Genomic DNA, 16,999 nt, shown 5'->3' with positions numbered 1-16,999 from the left:
AAACCTAGTGTTCTAATTTATAAGTGCTAAGCTCACCTTTATAACAAGCACTTCTGCTTGACATCTAAGCAATGTCAGACTCTATCAGTTGTCAAACGGAGCCTCTGCTTCTGGTCGAAGTGTCGAACTATCTTTGTGATCACCAGCACCCTCTTTCAATATCTTGATTTACTGATTTGGACCAACAATGAACAAGCCGATGGTCAACCTGCTATAGATACCAAAACCGGTCACAAAACCTTGTTTTGACTTTTGAGAGCGACATACCAAAACCAAGCAAAAGCCCAAAAGGTTTCTATACCTTCCAGGCCCACAATTACACAACCGTTTCGTGGCCCATTAGCCAAAATATAAAAGCTGTTAACTAGGGTTTAACCAGGGCAGCACGACGCCTCCCGCAATACCACCGATTACTACCGCCTATCACCCTCTTTTCTCACTTCTCCTTCCCTCCCTGACGCATCTGTAAGTTCGTGAAAAGATCTATCTATTTAGATCGGCAACGACGCATACTGTATTGTATTTGTATCTCCTTGTCTCTTCCGCTAGCAACTTTGATTTTTTTCTCTGTATATTGATAGTTTTTCGATTAAGCTTTCGGTTTCAGATTCGCGTATTGTTATCGCTCCCTTTTGTCTTCTTTTCCTCTTACGTGCGGCCTGGTGTTTTTTTTTCTTCCTGTTTTTTTCTTTGCTTTTTCAGAATTGTGAGTGTGTTTGCTTTCGTGTTTCTGCTTTTAGATGCGATTGAGTGCGCATATTCTTTTCTAATTGGACGCGAATTCAACGATATGTTGTATGATTGGGCGAATTGTGTGATTTGTGTCTTTTCTTGTTAGTTGTTTGTTTGGGTCGGTGTTCTTTATTCTGTCTGCGAACAACTATTCAATTAGTTCAGAATTTTGACTTCTGATCTGCATTCTCATCTAGCCTCTCCTTAAGTTCCTTTTGCCTTCATATTCCAGCTCATCCTTAGTATCATAACAGAGAAGCTTAAGCCTCCAAAGCCAAAGGTGCAGCTCGTGGTTTTGTGCTTGCTTCTCCTCTGCATCTAATAGCACAACTTTTTAGATGCGAAGGAGAAGCAAACACAGAACCACGACCTTAAACAAGACAAACTTCTTGCAGGGCTAGAGAGGCTATCTTGCAGGGCTAAACTTTTTCTGCGACGCTGAACAAAGATGATTCAGCCATTCTATTTTCCAAGAGAAATTTAAGGAACACAGAAACTGATCTGAGAACGAGGGTTCTGGTTTTACAAAATTTTCAATTTTAAACTAGCAAATAAAATATAACCAGTTGCTACTCAACCACCACTTGCTGAATCTCCATTTTGTGGTATTGCTTGGACAAGTTATAAAGGCTGTCTGTCAAGTCCTTCCCAGAGATCTGGTTCTGTACATCGTCTTTTGGGGTTGTCTGCCATTGTTCTGGGGTTTTTTGTTCAACCTCCTGGCTTCTATATGGTACATAACTTTGTGTTTTGTGGCATTTCAACAATAATTTACCTTCTGAGATGTCTGACTGATTTTTTAGGCGAGGTGGCATTTCCTTGTTTTTGGATGGTTTTTTTTAACCTAGTACTGATGGTTGTACTGAAATTATGGTTCTGTTCTCATTACCATATTGTGTTAGTATGGCTCCAATTAATTTTTTTCCTCCATTGGTGTGCTATTTACAATTCAACTGGATATTTGAGTGCTAACGGTATAGCATTTTCAATAATGAGTTGTTACTAATAATATGTATGTTTCTGTAGGGGATTGTGGTGTTAGTGACTATTAGCGCCTAATTCTTGATTGTGTGGAGGATTACTTATGAGTGTGACACCTAGCAGTTATTCTAGTTACAGAGCTGTTCTGTGAGTTTCTCTCGGCACTGATCGCTTTGTTTGTGATTGATTGTTACCAATCCATGATGTCAGATACCAATCCTACCTTGCCAGCCATGTCTTTATCTTCTGATCCATTTAGTTTGCAACTCACTACTACTAAGTTTGATGGCAGCAATTATCTGTTGTGGGCCTGGTTAATGGAAATGGCTATATCAGCCAAAGGGAAGTTCAAATATATTTCTTGTGATCCGCCTCCATGCGACAGCGAGGAATTTAAGGAATGGAAATCAGATAATAGTCTTGTGATGACTTGGCTGTGGAATAGTATGGAAATGTCAGTGAGTTCTAATATCACGTTCCTTAACACTGCAAAAGGAATTTGGGATGCTTTACGTGAAAAGTATTTTCTTAAGAGAAGATTTTCCTTGTTGTATGATCTTTATGATAGACTCTTTAGTCTCAAACAAGGTGAAAGATCTGTTGCGGAATACAGTGACATTTTCATGTCTTTGGTCAGGGAATTAGAAATATACCATCCTAAAACAGATGATGTGGAGGTGTTAAAGCAACAACGGGAAGAGTTTTTCGTGTGCAAATTTCTACATGGATTGAATCCTAATTTTCACAATATACGGAATCAGATCTTGGCAGCGGGTGATGCAACTGGGAGCATTCCATCTCTTGATGATGTGTTTGCTCAAGTTCTTCGTGCCGAATATTTGCTGCAAGTACCAACTTCAGTTGTTTCAGAAGAAGGTACCACATATGCTAGGGTTCGTGGTGGTAATAGAAAGCAAGGTCGTTATAGTGCTAATCGCAGGTATTCTTGAGGCTCATTCAGGTATCTCTTCTGGTTCAGCGTTATCTGTGGAAAGTCCATTGATCTTTTTTCTTTATGAAATGCGTTTATTATCTGATTTGCCATTATGCTAGGCAATGGACAATCGCGCTTCTTACCTTGTCCTTTGCTCTATCCGTACACCTAAATTTCCATTTACCCTATCAGTTACTAAGGTATTTAGGTTTCCCAATTGTTGTGTAATCTTTCTCATGGTGTTTCTACAGGACTTACTGACGTTTCTAACAAGAAGTGAAGTCTTTGAAAGTTATGCTGCCATCTCTAAACTCAAAAGTTGGAACCTAGTCCATCATGGGAAGATCATAGAGTTGCTTTTGCACACTTGGAATATAAACTTGGTGAAGTTTCTTTTGTACTGAGTGCATACTTCTTTTGTCGAGAATCCGTATTCTGTTTCTCTCGTAGATGGTACTCTAGGATGATGTTTTGTTCTTATGTAGAGCCCGATGACATCTCTTCCATCAGCATTTTGCTATATTCTCTATTTGAAATTGCAGATAACTGTTCTTATTTTTTTTTTCCTTCTGTGCTGCGATAATGGGAAATGTTTTCGTTCATATGTCAATACATTTGATCATCCTGTATAAAATTTTTTTATGCCCCTTCAGATCCATGTATAATGTTTTCAAGAATGGTTGTAGATAAGGGCTGTCCAAAATTGACAGTGAACTGATCGATAACTGAAAATTTTGACAATAATTCTTTGATTGGAATATTTGACAATAATTCATGGATCGGTAGGTTAAATTTATGTAAAAAAAAAATGATCCATAACTGATCATGGACGGTCAATGCTGGCTATTGCTGAACAAGACCAATATTTAGTCTTTAGTGATCTCAATTTCAAATCAGAATTTCACGACACAGAAAAGGTAACATCCTTGGGGATATTACACGGCGTCGTTTGATGTTGTTGGTGTCTGAAGCAAAAGTGATTTTTTTTGTCCAAGGAAAAGCCCAACAGGTTTCTTTACCTTCCAGGCCCACAAGTCCACAACGGTTTCGTAGCCCATTAACCAAAACTTATAAAAGCTATTAACTAGGGTTTTACAACGCCAGCGCTACCGCCCATAACCTTCTCTTCTCGGTTCTCTCTGTCCTTCCTTCCCGCCCTGACGAACCTGTAAGTTCGTAAAATCCATCTATTCATCGGTAACCACGCATACTGTATTGTGTTTGTATCTTCTTGTTTCTGTTGTCTCTTCTGCTAGTAACTTTGATTTGTTTCTGTGTATTCGATTAACTTATCCTTTTCAGATTCTTGTATTCTTATCGTTCGCTTTTGTCTTCTTTGACTCTTATGTGTCTTTTCTTTTCCTGTTTCTGCAATTGTTTTTGCTTTCTTAGAATTGTTAGTGTATTTTTTCTTTCGTGTTTCTGCTGTTCGACGCAATTACGCGAATTCAACAATGCATTGGTATGATTGGGTGCATGGTTGTGTGATTTGGGTATTTTGGTCAGTATGAAAGTCTGAATCATGTTTTGTAGGGTTTATATCCAGGTTACACTTCCGGGTCGGTTTTTAAAGCACTGATGCTAACTGCTAAATAGAGGTGTAGTTACCATCCCAGGACAACACATTGGCTCTAGGTAGCTAATAGCTATTAGGTTTTTTCGATGGGGTAAACTTTAATTAAATTATAATGATCTACTGTTAAGATTCGAAGCTGTATTTTTATTCTTTGGCCATAAACCTTAATTAGTGAAAAGTAAAAAGTGAACTTAGTCTTGTTTAAATTTTAGCTTGTGCACACATGGACAACTTGTTAAATTTTCTCTTCTTTTTTTTTTCTTCAGGTTTCTAGCAAATAAAGAATTTATTTTGACCTTTCCATCTTTTTCTTTCCGCAGTATACATGAAAGCGTATTCCATGGCATATTCAAAAGGAAGAGATTTTTTGTTCTGCGGCTTGTGTGGGACAATGCTAACTTTAGATTCGACTAAATATGCTAAATGTCCTTTGTGCTATTATAAGCGAAACATAAAAGGTAAAGATATTGAGCCTTAGCAGTGTTTAAATTTTTGTTCCTCTCTAGGATTGTATTCTAATTGACATCTTTTATGCCGGTAGCTTTTACTTCGTCCTTGATGTGAAGTTGTGAACATGAAAAAAATTTAATACCACCTTGGTATTTGGTATGGAATTGTTCATTATCATTTGTGTGAATCCTCTTTTGTCCATAAATGGTACATGTTCTGTTCCATCTGAAACAATTATTTGGTTAGAAGCTCAGCTTTTTCTTGGCTCGTTTTATTTATGCATTTCGCATCAATTTCTTATGCAGTTTTGCACTGTGCATGCAATGATGTGCTTTTGTGTGGTGCATCCCTTGCACGTTAAATAAGGGGAAATTTTGATAGACGCCCCTTTGCTCTTGTCCATTCTCATTTGCCTCCTTTTTTTGTGTGTGTGCGCGTAATTTTATCTCCTCATGGCTCCTTGTGTCAGATGTGTTTAACTTAAAGTTTAGAGTAAGGTGAAGTTACACATGGTGGGATAGTGATAATAAATGATTAAATGGTAACTTCACACAAGGTCTTATATGAAAAATTCTCTTATTATTTGGAACCTAGATACAAGATCTGTTTGATTTAGAGTAAGGTAAAGTTACACATGGTGGGATAGTGATAAAGGGTAAATTCACACAGGGTTTTATATGAAAACCTCTCATATTATTGAGAACCTAGATACAAGATCTGTTGGACAAATACTGTAATGGTGGAGTTAAGGAAGAGCATGCTGACATATATTGAAGCATTTAGCGTCAAAGTGAAAATGGCCACAGTGGTTTGTGAATTTTCCCTAATTAAGATTTACATGAACTTGTTTGAAATGCTTACATGTTAAACTTCAAAATAGAAACCATGCCTTACAGTTGTATGTTGATAGAGATGTTTTGTAAATTTTGGTTTGGAAATTTGTGCTGGCAGCTTGGCACGACTTTGTGTTTGTGATTCCTTCTGGACAAATCATGTTCTCGGTTGCTTAAATAATTTTGCATCATGTTCACAAACTTGTAACTTATCTGGTCTATTCTTGATTTCGTATCTCACTGTTTTCAGAAATTTCTGGAAGAGAAATATCTTATAGAGTCAGTGCCGAGGTATGCCTTTAAAGAACTCTGTGATGAATAGATGTTACCAACGTTTTATTACTCCCATAACAGATGTTATTTAGCAATTGATAGAATTTGTCAATACATAATTCATCTGTTTGATCATCCTGTATGGAATGTTTTATAATTGAACTAATTCATAATTTCTTTCCTGACCTTAAGATCTAAGAGTAGTTCATTATTTGTACAGTTGTGCACTGTGCTTATCATTCACATGGAAGGGCTGATCTATCTCGGTCTATGTTGTACGTTTTTTTTTTTTGCTGTCTTGCAGGACATAAGAAGGGAGTTGGGCATATCACATTTTGATGAAGGGAAGGTGCAAAAGTCTAAGGTAACATTAATTATACAATTCTGGTTAAAATGGTAAAGAAAACCAACCAATAAGCAATGTCAAACTAAACATAAGAGGTTATCTGTTAAATTGTACACTAATATCTAACATTGTTCCATCAACAGATCAACAAGCAATGTGAAAGATGTCCGAGTACAGAACTTTTATATTTCAGCAGACAAGTAAATGATATCTCAATGCACATTCTGTTTACTTGGTTCTTCCCCTCATTCTCCCTCTCAGTCTCATCACTTGATATTTATGTTCCTTTGTTCCCTGTTAACAGATGAGATCAGCTGATGAAGGCCAGACTACCTTCTATGAGTGCCCCAAATGTGGGTATACATTCTCTGAGAATTAGTAACTCATCAGATATGAGACTTTTCATTCTTAGCCAATCGTTGGCACTTTCTTCTTGGTTTGAAGGCCAGTTGAATCAATTGCAGGCAGAGAAATCATTCTATTTTATGTTGTATTATGTCATTAGTATCCTTAATGTTGTTAAACTTACAGATGTGTGCAATTGATTCGGCTATAAGTTTTGAGTTTATGACAAAAATATCAGTACAGGTGCTGAGTGCATAGAGATGGATAGAACTGAAATTCATACTTTCAGTGGGCAGAAAACCCTAGAAGACAATATTTAGAAATGAATGGAAGATCAAAGGAAGAAAAATAACTGACCGAGCAGAAAAGCAGCTGGCTGTGCACACTAATTCAAAAACAGCTGGTGCTGGTTGCAGCAGAAATTTCTGCAACTGATACCAAAACAAAGGAATTAAAGAAGGTAGAAACCATGTCTATATACCAGACACAACTAGATAACAAATGAAGCATACCATTAAGTGCGATCTTCTTCAAAGGAGACGCAGTATTCGCCGGAGACTGTCTGTTGCTCTGTTGTCGATACCGGCAGCTTCAGCGTTGCAACTGAGTTTAGACCTAAGAGAGAATTTTGGCAACGGCAAGCTGCTCGGAGGTGGCGATAATGTAAACACAGAACCAGAAAACTTCTCCGATTTAGGAAGATCATTCGTGTCGGGTCCTAATGGACTAACCGAGACCATAACCCCGCTTTCATCATCAGATTTTGAATCTTGCTTTTGCTCTCTTTTGTTCGGCGGTGGTTGTTGTTTTGATTTCTTCGGCGTGAGAGAATGATCTCTGGTGGCTTTGTTGGTCTTTCTGGTATTCGGTGGGCACGAGAAGCTTCGACCTCGTGAAGAGACGAAGTTGTTGTTTGGCCTAGAAGAGATTGGCATAGGAAGGAGAGGCGGTTGTTGTTGATTCATCAATTTTTGGTAGTTATGGAAAGATTGATTGTTGAACGAAGTCGATGGAGGGTAAGAATAGGAGAGAGAAGGTGGAGGACAAAACAACAGACCTCCATCGCCATTGATGACGTCTTCAGCGTGTTTGGAAATGAATGCACTTGAGCTTGTATTCTGAGTTCCTCTCATTTCCGTAGTCAGATTCTACAGAGAAGTGAAGTAAGTGAACAATAAGAGCCAGGAAAAAAAAAGAAAAGTGGGATGATCTCAGAAAATATCACTATCAAGAAGCCTAAAAACTTTCTTCGGATTTTCTCGAGAAAGTTAAAATTATAAATTACAGAAACTGTGTATGAGTTGAACCTAATAGAAAACCTTGATTGCCAAACTACTAATCAAAAAACAAAATCTAGTAAATGTAATAAAATGAGATGTTTCTTTCGATCCAGAATGGATTTTTGTATGGGCAAGGATATGGAACGATTTTCAGCGCCTAATCGATATTCATGAATCTCTGATGCGTCAAAACCTTGGCCTTGTTATATACAACAGGAATGGCCGCCAAGTGCCAACGGCTACTTCGTTATTATTTATTTTATTCTTTTTATATTAAAATGTCATTGTTACCCCTGATTCAGCGGCAACCGTCGATGAGAATCTTGACCGTTGGATTGCTACCTTAGAAATAGCCGTTGGAGAGATTTGACCGTTGATGTTCTCCTCGGGTTCTTCGAAGTTGGCCGGGTCGGATTAGGAACTCGATTAATCCTGGCCATACTCCATAGACGTCGTCATATGGTGGGGCCCATAGTTTGTATTTTTTTTATGGGCCTGGACTTAGGAACGTGTTATTAAATGCGCTTATAAAAAGAAGGCCTATCTCATTGGGCCCATAACGGCGCTTTCGTTTGTTTTTGGGTTCAAAACAACACCATTGAGTAATGAGTATTGAGAAAGATTCGGATGGGTTTGTTTGTCGTTGGGCTTTTCCTTTTAAAATGGTTAATTGGGTTGGGCCTCAACATATAAATCCAGGCACTATTGAATATTGATAGCAGTGAGTTGCTTTCAAAAACTTTGGCACAGAAGTCGGCAGAATAGAGACACTGGCTAGAGTAGAGTAGACAAAAGCAAGTGGTAGCTACGCCATGTGATGATATATTGACAAGACCAACTGATATCTGTCTAATTTCTTATGAACAGATAATGCAACATTCATTTAGATATTTATATGTCCAAAATACATATTTATATGAAAAATACTATCGGAGAGTTTGTGGCCACAAAAAATTTCTCCCCCATCATTGAATTGCCCATTTTCCAGCATCCATAATGTCAATTCCACAACTACCTACTAAGTGGTTGCTCCCTCCCCTGTTGGCTCTTCATTGAGTTAAGGGATTTGAAATGGTGCAGTTTTCTATATAGTTTTAATCTAAGACATTCAATCTGTTTTTTATTGTGGTGTCCACACAAATTTTTGAATGTCATAAATAGAGCAAGAGCCCTCGTCTGCTCATTATAGTTCATATTCAGTAATTCTGCCCCCAAGGAGGGAAAATTAAGTAAATAAAATCCCAATTTTAGATTTAGTCCTTAGTCACCATTAATTTAAGTAAATACTTTAAATAAAGAGTAAAATCCAAATAAAGACAAAAGCCAAAATAGTAGGAAGGCCAATCATTTTCATCCCTTATATAAGGGGCCTACACTGCACAAACACAATGGCAGCAACAGTAAACTGGCCCCTCTCCCGCTTTATGCCTTCACTATTTTACACCCACTCGATTGACTCGAACGTTACCGACACTACCCACAAACATCACGCGCTGGAAAGTTGCCTTTTTCCAATCCGTTGTGTATAACTGCAAATCCCAAATGGGGTCGTTGAACTTCAACGTAAAACACTGGCCACAAGAATTAATGCCATCTTTATTGCTGTTCCTGATAACTACAATAAAGATTCAGAAAATACAAATTAATGGGTCCTTTTTGTTTCCCATTTTTTCGCATAACCAAGAGTCTTGGTGCTTTTGGCATCGTGGGTTTTGCTTCAGTTGAAGTGTTGTCTGGTTTAGTGATTTGCGAGCGGCTGCGAAATGGGTATTTTGAGTAGTATTCTGGGGTTTTTCGGGTTTGGAGTTGGAACTTCAATTGGGATTGTAATTGGGTACTACATGTTCATCTACTTCCAGCCAACTGATGTAAAGGTCAGTTTCTTTATCTTTCTCTTATCAACTAGCCGAATTTTTGTTCGTCTTCTTTCATTTGGTATTCTTGCTTTTGTTCTGAATGTTTTGTTTTCAAAGCCAGTGCTTTGAATTGGGTCGCCGTAGTTTTTTTTTAAAATTTTCCCACAAGAATGGGGTTCTTGTAGTTGTTTTATAACTCCACAAGAAACAGAATAAGTGAATGCTGGGAATACCTTAGGAGTGTATGTAGATTATTTAGAGACAGATATATCTGCTTAGATCTCCATATTTGTTTGCTGCGTAGTGCTTTCTAGTAGCCATTTTGAATCCACTCATTCTATCTTCAATTTAGCTGATGATGAAACTTCAGATCCTTAAATTACTTTCCACTCAATTTTTGGCCCCTTGGTGCTGGTGGAAGTCAATAGCCGCCGGAAGAAAGTTGTACTAGCATTAATTTCGGAATCAGTGCATCCGGGAACTGCATCAGCATCATTCTGCAATCTGAGTGATAGGAGTAGCTGATAAGGGGCATTGTTCTCTTGTGGATGCTTTCATCAAATTGATTTTGTTGTTTTAGATTTTTTTGCCGTGTCAGAGATGAAATGTGGAGTAGGATGGATATGGATAGAGAAACAATTTGTTTGAGAGTAATTCAAAGTAAACAAATTTGTTAAAATTCCCAATCATGTAGGCAGATTGAGCACATTATACAGTTGTATGATATATTGGATTTCAGTTATATAAGGAATTTCGTAAGATATATACGATTATTTTTTTCTGGCTGTGCTATTGTAAATATTGGAAACTCTGTGTGTGCATGTGTGCTCACATGTGGGTGATGCAGGCATATTTAATACACGCGATTGTTTGTTTGGGTGTGTTGTTTCATTGCCTATCTCACTTTAAAAATGATATCTAACTAGCAGGTACATAAATTTTGTTGCATCCTGGAATTGATTCAATCTGACTGTGTTGTTAGTAGATTGCATTGTTATACGTTTCTTTGCTTCTCCAGGATCCTGTAATTCGACCTCTGACTGAGCTGGACTCCAATGCCTTGCAAAAGATGCTTCCAGAGATACCTCTTTGGGTGAAAAATCCAGATTATGATCGTGTATGTTGGTACTAGTTATCTTTTCAGACACTTATGTTGGGTTCCAAACATAGTTGTCAAAAGCGCACGAGGCGCACGCCTAGGCGCAAAGGCGCAGCGAGGCGCAGTGCCTGCGCCTGGACCAGTAGCAAGGCGCTGGCCTTGCAAAGGCGACGCCTAGGCGAGCGCCTCTGCTCAGGCGAGAAGCGCAAGGCGCAGCGCCTCCTGCGCTTTCTCAGTTTTTTTTTTTTTTTTTTAAAATAAACAACCAACACCATGTTTCCTGGAAAAAAAAAAAAACTAAAACTAAATTCGAAGAAACCTAAACTCTTTTGTGTGCCGACTGCCGAAGAAGTGAATCTCTCTAAGGTTGCCGAACACGGAAGGTTGCCAAAGGTAAGTCATCGATTCTTTCTTTCTCCTCCTCTTCTTCCCTACCATTGTTGGCTTCTCTTTCTCCTCCTCTTCTTCCCGATTCATGGTGGGTTGCTCTTTTCTTTTTCTTTTTTAAAGTTATACAGTTGTCTCGACCACATGGTCAAATTATGGAATTTCTAGTTGCTTCAATCCAATTCTTGTGCAGTTTCTATCATCATCATGATAGCCTCTTGCATTCTTCCGTGGAAGCTTGATGCAATTTGTTTGTCTGAAAAGCTTGATGCACAATACAACTATAGAGGGGGAAAAAACCGACTCTGTATGTAGCAAGTTACTAAGTTATCTGTTCAACAATGTGAATACAGAGAGAAAAATCATGAAAGTTGAGTTTATTTTTGAGACTTTTACTGTGGTTGATGTTATGACTTATCACTTATGTGTTTGTTATGTTGAATTTCTCTATTATTAGAATTATTTTTATTTTTATTTTTAATTTTAATTTTGCGCCTTTCTTCGTTCGGGCGTGCGCTTTAAGTGCGCCTTGCGCCTAGGCGATATAAGACCCTTTGCGCCTTGAGTGCGCCTTGCGCCATTGACAACTATGGTTCCAAATGGATTATGTAGGTTTTTTCAGCAAGATTCTTACAGTCTTGTTGTTTTGAAGGTTGACTGGCTCAATAGGTTTATTGCATACATGTGGCCTTATCTGGACACGGTATGTATTTCCAGATCAATGTTCAATGTTGTATCTTCTCTTTGTAGCTGTGACTTTTCTTTCCCGGTTAACGGTTTTAGATCCATCCATTGGGTGTTGACGTTTCAAATTATCTAGGCAATTTGCAAGACTGTTAAAAGTATAGCAAAGCCCATCATTGCCGAGCAGATTCCAAAATACAAAATAAACTCTGTTGAATTTGAAGCACTAACGTTGGGTTCCCTACCACCCACCTTTCAAGGTTAGTTGCTCTCTCTCTCTTACACACTCATAGTTCCACACAAGAATAGAAGCACAGCATGCAATTATGCAGGCATGTGGACATGGATCCATGCACAGCACTCATAAGCCATATCCAAGCACTCCATTGTATATAAGAATTTATTGTCCTTGAGATCTCATTACTTTCTGATTTTGCAAGTTTTCCTCCCAGTGAAGCTTTCACAGTCTCCTCATGATGCAAGGGTAAGGTTGGTACATCTTATCCTTGCAGGAACCTTGTGGAAGAGTGTTGTTCGACCCGTTAACTGCAATAAAAACAATGTTTGTTGAAGTAATGGGAGAAGATATTTGGAAAATTTGAGTGATAAACTTAGTTGTATGCAGTTAAATAATTGGATGACATTCCAAAAATTGCCTTATTGCGAATTTTACTTGCCACAGTAAGGAGATTATTGTCTGTTTTAGTTGGAGATGAGTATATGAGTTGGAATTTCATGCCTGAAGTTCTTCTTTAGTAGAGGCTACAATTCTAATTATACATATAAATATTGTGAAGATTGTTGTTTCCTCAAACAATTACCCACTGAGGCACTAACCTATCAGAGAGAATATGATCATCTTGTCGACAACTCTATCGAGGTACTTTCTCTAGAAGTATGCTCTCAGCAAGGAAATGCATGGTAAATAAAACCAATTTGAATGAGTTTGCAGTCATGCATGATGTATTGATGTTGATACATACTCATCATACCTTGGGCTATTGCGATGTGAATCATTGTTCTACTTAAACCAAATCTTTGCATAGTTTTTTCTTTCGCTTGGAAGTAATTGATTATTCTTCTAATTCGAAGAAATTTCTACCACTCACATTTTCTTGACTCTCTAATATCTAGTTATCAGTTTTGATATTGGAAAAGAGTTTTTGGGGTGCTACCTGTGCTATTGAAGAAAAGTCTCCTTGGATCTTTTGAATTTAAAGTTCCAACCTTGAGTTATGAGATTGGATGGATAGGATGGTTGCTTCCTATTTGCTTTTATTTTTACCATCACATTGCTGCTAGTATAGGCATCTGGCCATTGTTGCTTGCTGTTATCTCTAGCCCAAAATGCAAATTCAGATATTTCTTATTACATTTTTTCTTATCAACGTATCTGAGGTCCTGATTCCCAAGGGAAATAACTGATGTGCTATTAGCTGCCTGGGTCATATACTAACAAAATGACAATATTCAAGTGGTTACTTAGTGGTTTCCACTACTGACTTTCATATGCTCTTGTTTTCGTCATTGAGATACATGATCCTAGAACTGGTCTCATTCTCATTTCTATTATATGCTAGGGATGAAAGTTTATCTCACTGACGAGAAGGAATTGATTATGGAACTGTCAATTAAGTGGGCAGGAAATCCAAATATTGTTGTTGCAGTTAAAGCATTTGGATTAAGAGCCACTGTTCAGGTATTTGTTTGTGCTGTTTATATGTGGAATTTTTTCCCCTTGTTTTCCAGAGTGTGCGTATTTGTGGTAAATAACTGCTTAGATGTACATGCTAGTGAAGAAGTTGCAGACATGAATAATAATCTTATTCCCCCCACTCTTCTCTCTCTGCCTCATGTTCACTCCTAGAAGTAGATTGTTCTCTTTTTTTTTTTCTTTTGAAAGATATACTTTGGAGCGTGGAGGCAAGTGATAAATGTGTTCCATAGAGATAAACATTAATAATTGAGAAAGTGTCTAATGGCGAGTACTGACATCTTTGAAGTATTTCAGGTGGTCGATTTACAAGTATTTGCCACTCCACGAATCACTTTGAAGCCTTTGGTTCCTACATTTCCTTGTTTTGCCAAAATTTTAGTGTCTCTCATGGAGAAGGTATGTGGTTGCTTGAAGTACATATGTAGCTTCTCGTTACTTATATTCTATATTGTTGGATCTCTCTCTCTCTTGCTTCTCACTTCCTTTTGACTATTCGACTTTGCAGCCACATGTTGACTTTGGACTAAAACTGTTCGGTGCAGATGCGATGTCCATTCCTGGTCTATATAGGTTTGCCCAGGTACTACTTCTAGGATGAAATTTCCTTGTTGGAGTGTCTAGTTGTGGATGAAACTTCTTTTTTTTGTTTTTCTCAAAAAAATCTTCTGTGGTTGCGCACTTCTTTGGTCATAATTTTGGCTCGTTGATTTTTTGGAAGTACTCGTATTTTTGGTTGCTTGGAGCATTCCAGTTTCGTAATCGTTCATCTGCATATTTTCTGCTGCATTTGCATATTGAGGATGATGAATACTTGCCTTGGATGATTAGAAGATTGGATTGGCTGCAGTCCCATTAGATGTCTGTAACAATATTCCCAGTTATTTGTTGTGTCCATGATAGCTTTTCTTAATCTCTTTTGGCTCCTCTGCGACTTCCCCCAGGAAATTATCAAAGATCAAGTTGCAAATATGTACCTGTGGCCCAAAACACTTGAAGTTCAAATAATGGATCCTTCAAAGTATGTTGGTAGTATTCTCCTTTTGTATAGAGTTCTACCAGAAGCTTGATGATATGATGTACTAATTTCTGCCTGAAAATTGACAGAGCCATGAAGAAACCTGTTGGTATTCTTAATGTGAAAGTTGTAAGGGCTATGAAACTTAAAAAGAAAGATCTATTGGGGGGATCAGACCCCTATGTGAAACTAAAGCTCACTGAGGATAAGCTTTTAACAAAGAAAACAACCATCAAATACAAAAATTTGAACCCAGAGTGGAATGAAGAGTTTAGTATGGTTGTGAAAGACCCTGAAACTCAAGCCTTGGAGCTTATTGTCTATGATTGGGAACAGGTATATCTCCTAAATTCATATTGTCTCGGGGTTAACCATAAAGTCTTCAATTTTTGTTTTATAGCCGCGTGGTTCCTTGTTTCTAGATAGGAAAACATGACAAGATTGGTATGAATGTTGTTCCGCTGAAAGATCTAACACCTGAAGAACCAAAAGTCATGACACTTGACATACTAAAGAACATGAATCCAAATGATGTGCAAAATGAGAAATCGCGCGGCCAGTTAGTTGTTGAGCTAGTATACAAGACTTTCAAGGATGATGAGATACCAACAGAGAGTGGAGATTCAAATGCGGTTGAAAAGGCTCCTGAAGGAACACCTGCTGGTGGTGGCTTGCTTGTGGTTATCGTACATGAAGCCGAGGATGTGGAAGGAAAGCACCACACAAATCCTTATGTGCGTTTAACCTTCCGAGGGGAGGAGAAAAAAACCAAGGTATGTCAGATGAGGAATACAATGATTTCGTGAATGATGCAAGCTTACTCCCTATAAGATCGTCATACCCATTTTTTGGAAGTCATTGTGAAATGATCTTATTTAGGTGCACAAGTTCCTGAATTCTGCAGCTTATCTGTCCTTAATACAATGATATCATATCGTAAAAGGCATTGGATGAGCTACTTTTTTAACAAGAAAGTTATCTTCCAACCCAAGTTATTCCGAGTAAAGGAAGCTGCAGAGTTCAGCATTTCTAGTGCATTTACCCATGGATATTGTCATCTGCAATAATTAACGATGAAAACAGATTTGCTGTTGATGCATATGCATGATTCTGTTCAAATCAGTAATGTTTATCAATCATGGTCCCCCTGGTCTCAACCTGATCAACCAGTAGTTCTGCTGCTTCTAGATTGCCATAAGTTGTTCTTGAATGTGCCTTTTCATTTCTTACTTTTGTCTTTTGGTACAGCCGGTAAAGAAAAACCGAGATCCAAGATGGGGAGAAGAATTTCAGTTCGCACTGGAGGAACCGCCCACAGATGATAGACTTCATGTGGAAGTAATCAGTAACTCCTCAAGGATGGGGCTGTTGCATCCCAAGGTACACGTTTGCATATACTATAATCACCTTTACATACGTTATATATTATGTTGCGATGGATCTATTCATTTGACGATTTCATCTGGCGACGTTATCCTCACTCTACAATCACATAAACACGAATCCATTACGTTTTCCGCAAATGACTTTTATCGAAAAGTAATCATGCTTCAGTTGTGAAACGCACCCTTTTCTTTTCTTTTCTTTTCTTTTTTGAATTTTCAGTTTGATGATTTGTGAATGGCTCAGCAGCTCAATACATTGTGCATTTCAAGTGTTCTAAGAATGACAACTGAAAATAACAATCAAATCTTTCTTGTCTTCCATTTGTAGTTCTCTATTGAGTTATATTTCCAGCTATTCTTACTGGACAATCTTTTGTTCATTCAGGAATCTCTAGGCTATGTGGTTATAAACCTGTCTGATGTTGTGACCAACAAGAGAATCAATGAGAAGTATCACCTCATCGACTCAAAGCACGGCCGGCTTCAAATCGAGCTGCAATGGAGAACTTCATCTTAAGGCGGAGCCACATTTGCTCTCTGTTATCGATTCGAATGGACCGCCTTTCCTCATCCTTGCTTCTGTTAGTGATCTTAGTAGTAGTCATTTGTGCTTGGTAGTTGACTCTTGCATTCACCTTCAGAAGGGTTCCTGTAAATCTATGCTTGTTGACGCTTCTACATGGAGTTCTTAATATCAATAATTAGTCTTGTACTCTCTTTTTTCTTGATACAGCGTTTGGCCATGTATTTGCATCCGTCAAACGCACTGTTTTTGGCTTGAACGCATCGAGTTCGTACAAAAAATATTTTCTCGAGTTGTGCGTTATGATATTACTGCGATGAGTTCAAAGTTGCAAGGAATGATTCCAATCATCTCGCAATAGTGTTTTTTTGGTAACTCAAATATTTTTTTGTCATCACAACTCATCTTATTTTCACCATAATTTTGAAATTCGTCTCACCTCATCTTAGGATGTCAAAACACAACACTATCAAAGGGACCCAATAAAACTCGAGGAAAAAAGCCCATTACTGAAGGGTTAAAAGGTGAATGAGGCCGGACTTGCCGCTATAGCAAGTTTCAGGCCCGTTTACGGCCCAGTTGA

At 38.1% G+C, this 16,999-nt stretch overlaps 4 protein-coding genes across 11 annotated transcripts; 3 read left to right on the top strand and 1 right to left on the bottom strand.

Annotated features, from left to right (window-relative positions):
* The first annotated feature begins 340 nt into the window (after positions 1-340).
* On the top strand, positions 341-3,299 carry LOC120008414. 5 transcript variants are annotated; one of them, XM_038858722.1, is made up of 3 exons: positions 341-465; positions 1,759-2,653; positions 2,899-3,299. In XM_038858722.1, exons 2-3 carry the CDS (start codon positions 1,914-1,916, stop codon positions 2,906-2,908), a joined length of 750 nt encoding a protein of 249 aa, XP_038714650.1. In that variant the 5' UTR covers positions 341-465; positions 1,759-1,913; the 3' UTR covers positions 2,909-3,299. The 5 variants fall into 5 exon arrangements, with proteins under 5 accessions (XP_038714650.1, XP_038714646.1, XP_038714648.1 ...); XM_038858718.1 differs by having other exon boundaries at positions 342-465; positions 1,759-2,674; XM_038858720.1 differs by having other exon boundaries at positions 376-1,465; positions 1,759-2,674.
* A 450-nt stretch (positions 3,300-3,749) lies between these two features.
* LOC120008531 (DNA-directed RNA polymerase I subunit RPA12-like) lies at positions 3,750-6,691 on the top strand. Of its 2 annotated transcripts, none has more exons than XM_038858887.1 (6): positions 3,750-3,815; positions 4,544-4,681; positions 5,757-5,797; positions 6,084-6,143; positions 6,269-6,325; positions 6,430-6,691. In XM_038858887.1, the coding sequence occupies exons 2-6, from the start codon at positions 4,549-4,551 to the stop codon at positions 6,502-6,504; spliced, it is 366 nt and encodes a 121-aa protein (XP_038714815.1). In that variant the 5' UTR covers positions 3,750-3,815; positions 4,544-4,548; the 3' UTR covers positions 6,505-6,691. The 2 variants fall into 2 exon arrangements, with proteins under 2 accessions (XP_038714815.1, XP_038714816.1); XM_038858888.1 differs by having other exon boundaries at positions 3,776-3,844.
* Positions 6,692-6,795: 104 nt separating this feature from the next.
* LOC120008530 lies at positions 6,796-7,939 on the bottom strand. Of its 2 annotated transcripts, XM_038858886.1 has the most exons (3): positions 7,778-7,931; positions 6,983-7,618; positions 6,796-6,901 (listed from the first exon to the last, which is right to left on the bottom strand). In XM_038858886.1, exon 2 carries the CDS (start codon positions 7,601-7,603, stop codon positions 7,001-7,003), a length of 603 nt encoding a protein of 200 aa, XP_038714814.1. In that variant the 5' UTR covers positions 7,604-7,618; positions 7,778-7,931; the 3' UTR covers positions 6,796-6,901; positions 6,983-7,000. The 2 variants fall into 2 exon arrangements, with proteins under 2 accessions (XP_038714814.1, XP_038714813.1); XM_038858885.1 differs by having other exon boundaries at positions 6,983-7,939.
* Positions 7,940-9,311: 1,372 nt separating this feature from the next.
* LOC120009657 (synaptotagmin-2) lies at positions 9,312-16,697 on the top strand. Of its 2 annotated transcripts, XM_038860318.1 has the most exons (12): positions 9,312-9,624; positions 10,625-10,723; positions 11,745-11,795; positions 11,913-12,036; positions 13,357-13,475; positions 13,788-13,889; positions 13,999-14,073; positions 14,435-14,511; positions 14,598-14,844; positions 14,931-15,281; positions 15,757-15,888; positions 16,279-16,697. In XM_038860318.1, the coding sequence occupies exons 1-12, from the start codon at positions 9,514-9,516 to the stop codon at positions 16,408-16,410; spliced, it is 1,620 nt and encodes a 539-aa protein (XP_038716246.1). In that variant the 5' UTR covers positions 9,312-9,513; the 3' UTR covers positions 16,411-16,697. The 2 variants fall into 2 exon arrangements, with proteins under 2 accessions (XP_038716246.1, XP_038716247.1); XM_038860319.1 differs by lacking the exon at positions 9,312-9,624 and having other exon boundaries at positions 10,701-10,763; positions 11,685-11,795.
* The last annotated feature ends 302 nt before the right edge of the window (positions 16,698-16,999 follow it).

The sequence above is a fragment of the Tripterygium wilfordii genome, chromosome 11 (assembly GCF_013401445.1).
Source record: "Tripterygium wilfordii isolate XIE 37 chromosome 11, ASM1340144v1, whole genome shotgun sequence".
NCBI lineage: Eukaryota > Viridiplantae > Streptophyta > Magnoliopsida > Celastrales > Celastraceae > Tripterygium > Tripterygium wilfordii.
The sequence above is the reverse complement of the archived record's forward strand: the minus strand, read 5'-3'. Positions and strand labels throughout refer to the sequence as shown.

Coding starts and splice junctions, on each gene's coding strand:
- LOC120008530 (XM_038858885.1), bottom strand. CDS start 7,603: ATGAGAGGAACTCAGAATACAAGCTCAAGTGCATTCATTTCCAAACAC.
- LOC120008414 (XM_038858722.1), top strand. CDS start 1,914: ATGATGTCAGATACCAATCCTACCTTGCCAGCCATGTCTTTATCTTCT.
- LOC120009657 (XM_038860318.1), top strand. CDS start 9,514: ATGGGTATTTTGAGTAGTATTCTGGGGTTTTTCGGGTTTGGAGTTGGA. Junction 10,724..11,744: donor AAAATCCAGATTATGATCGT/GTATGTTGGTAC, acceptor GTTGTTTTGAAG/GTTGACTGGCTCAATAGGTT. Junction 11,796..11,912: donor TGTGGCCTTATCTGGACACG/GTATGTATTTCC, acceptor CAAATTATCTAG/GCAATTTGCAAGACTGTTAA.
- LOC120008531 (XM_038858887.1), top strand. CDS start 4,549: ATGAAAGCGTATTCCATGGCATATTCAAAAGGAAGAGATTTTTTGTTC. Junction 4,682..5,756: donor TTATAAGCGAAACATAAAAG/GTAAAGATATTG, acceptor CACTGTTTTCAG/AAATTTCTGGAAGAGAAATA. Junction 5,798..6,083: donor CTTATAGAGTCAGTGCCGAG/GTATGCCTTTAA, acceptor GCTGTCTTGCAG/GACATAAGAAGGGAGTTGGG.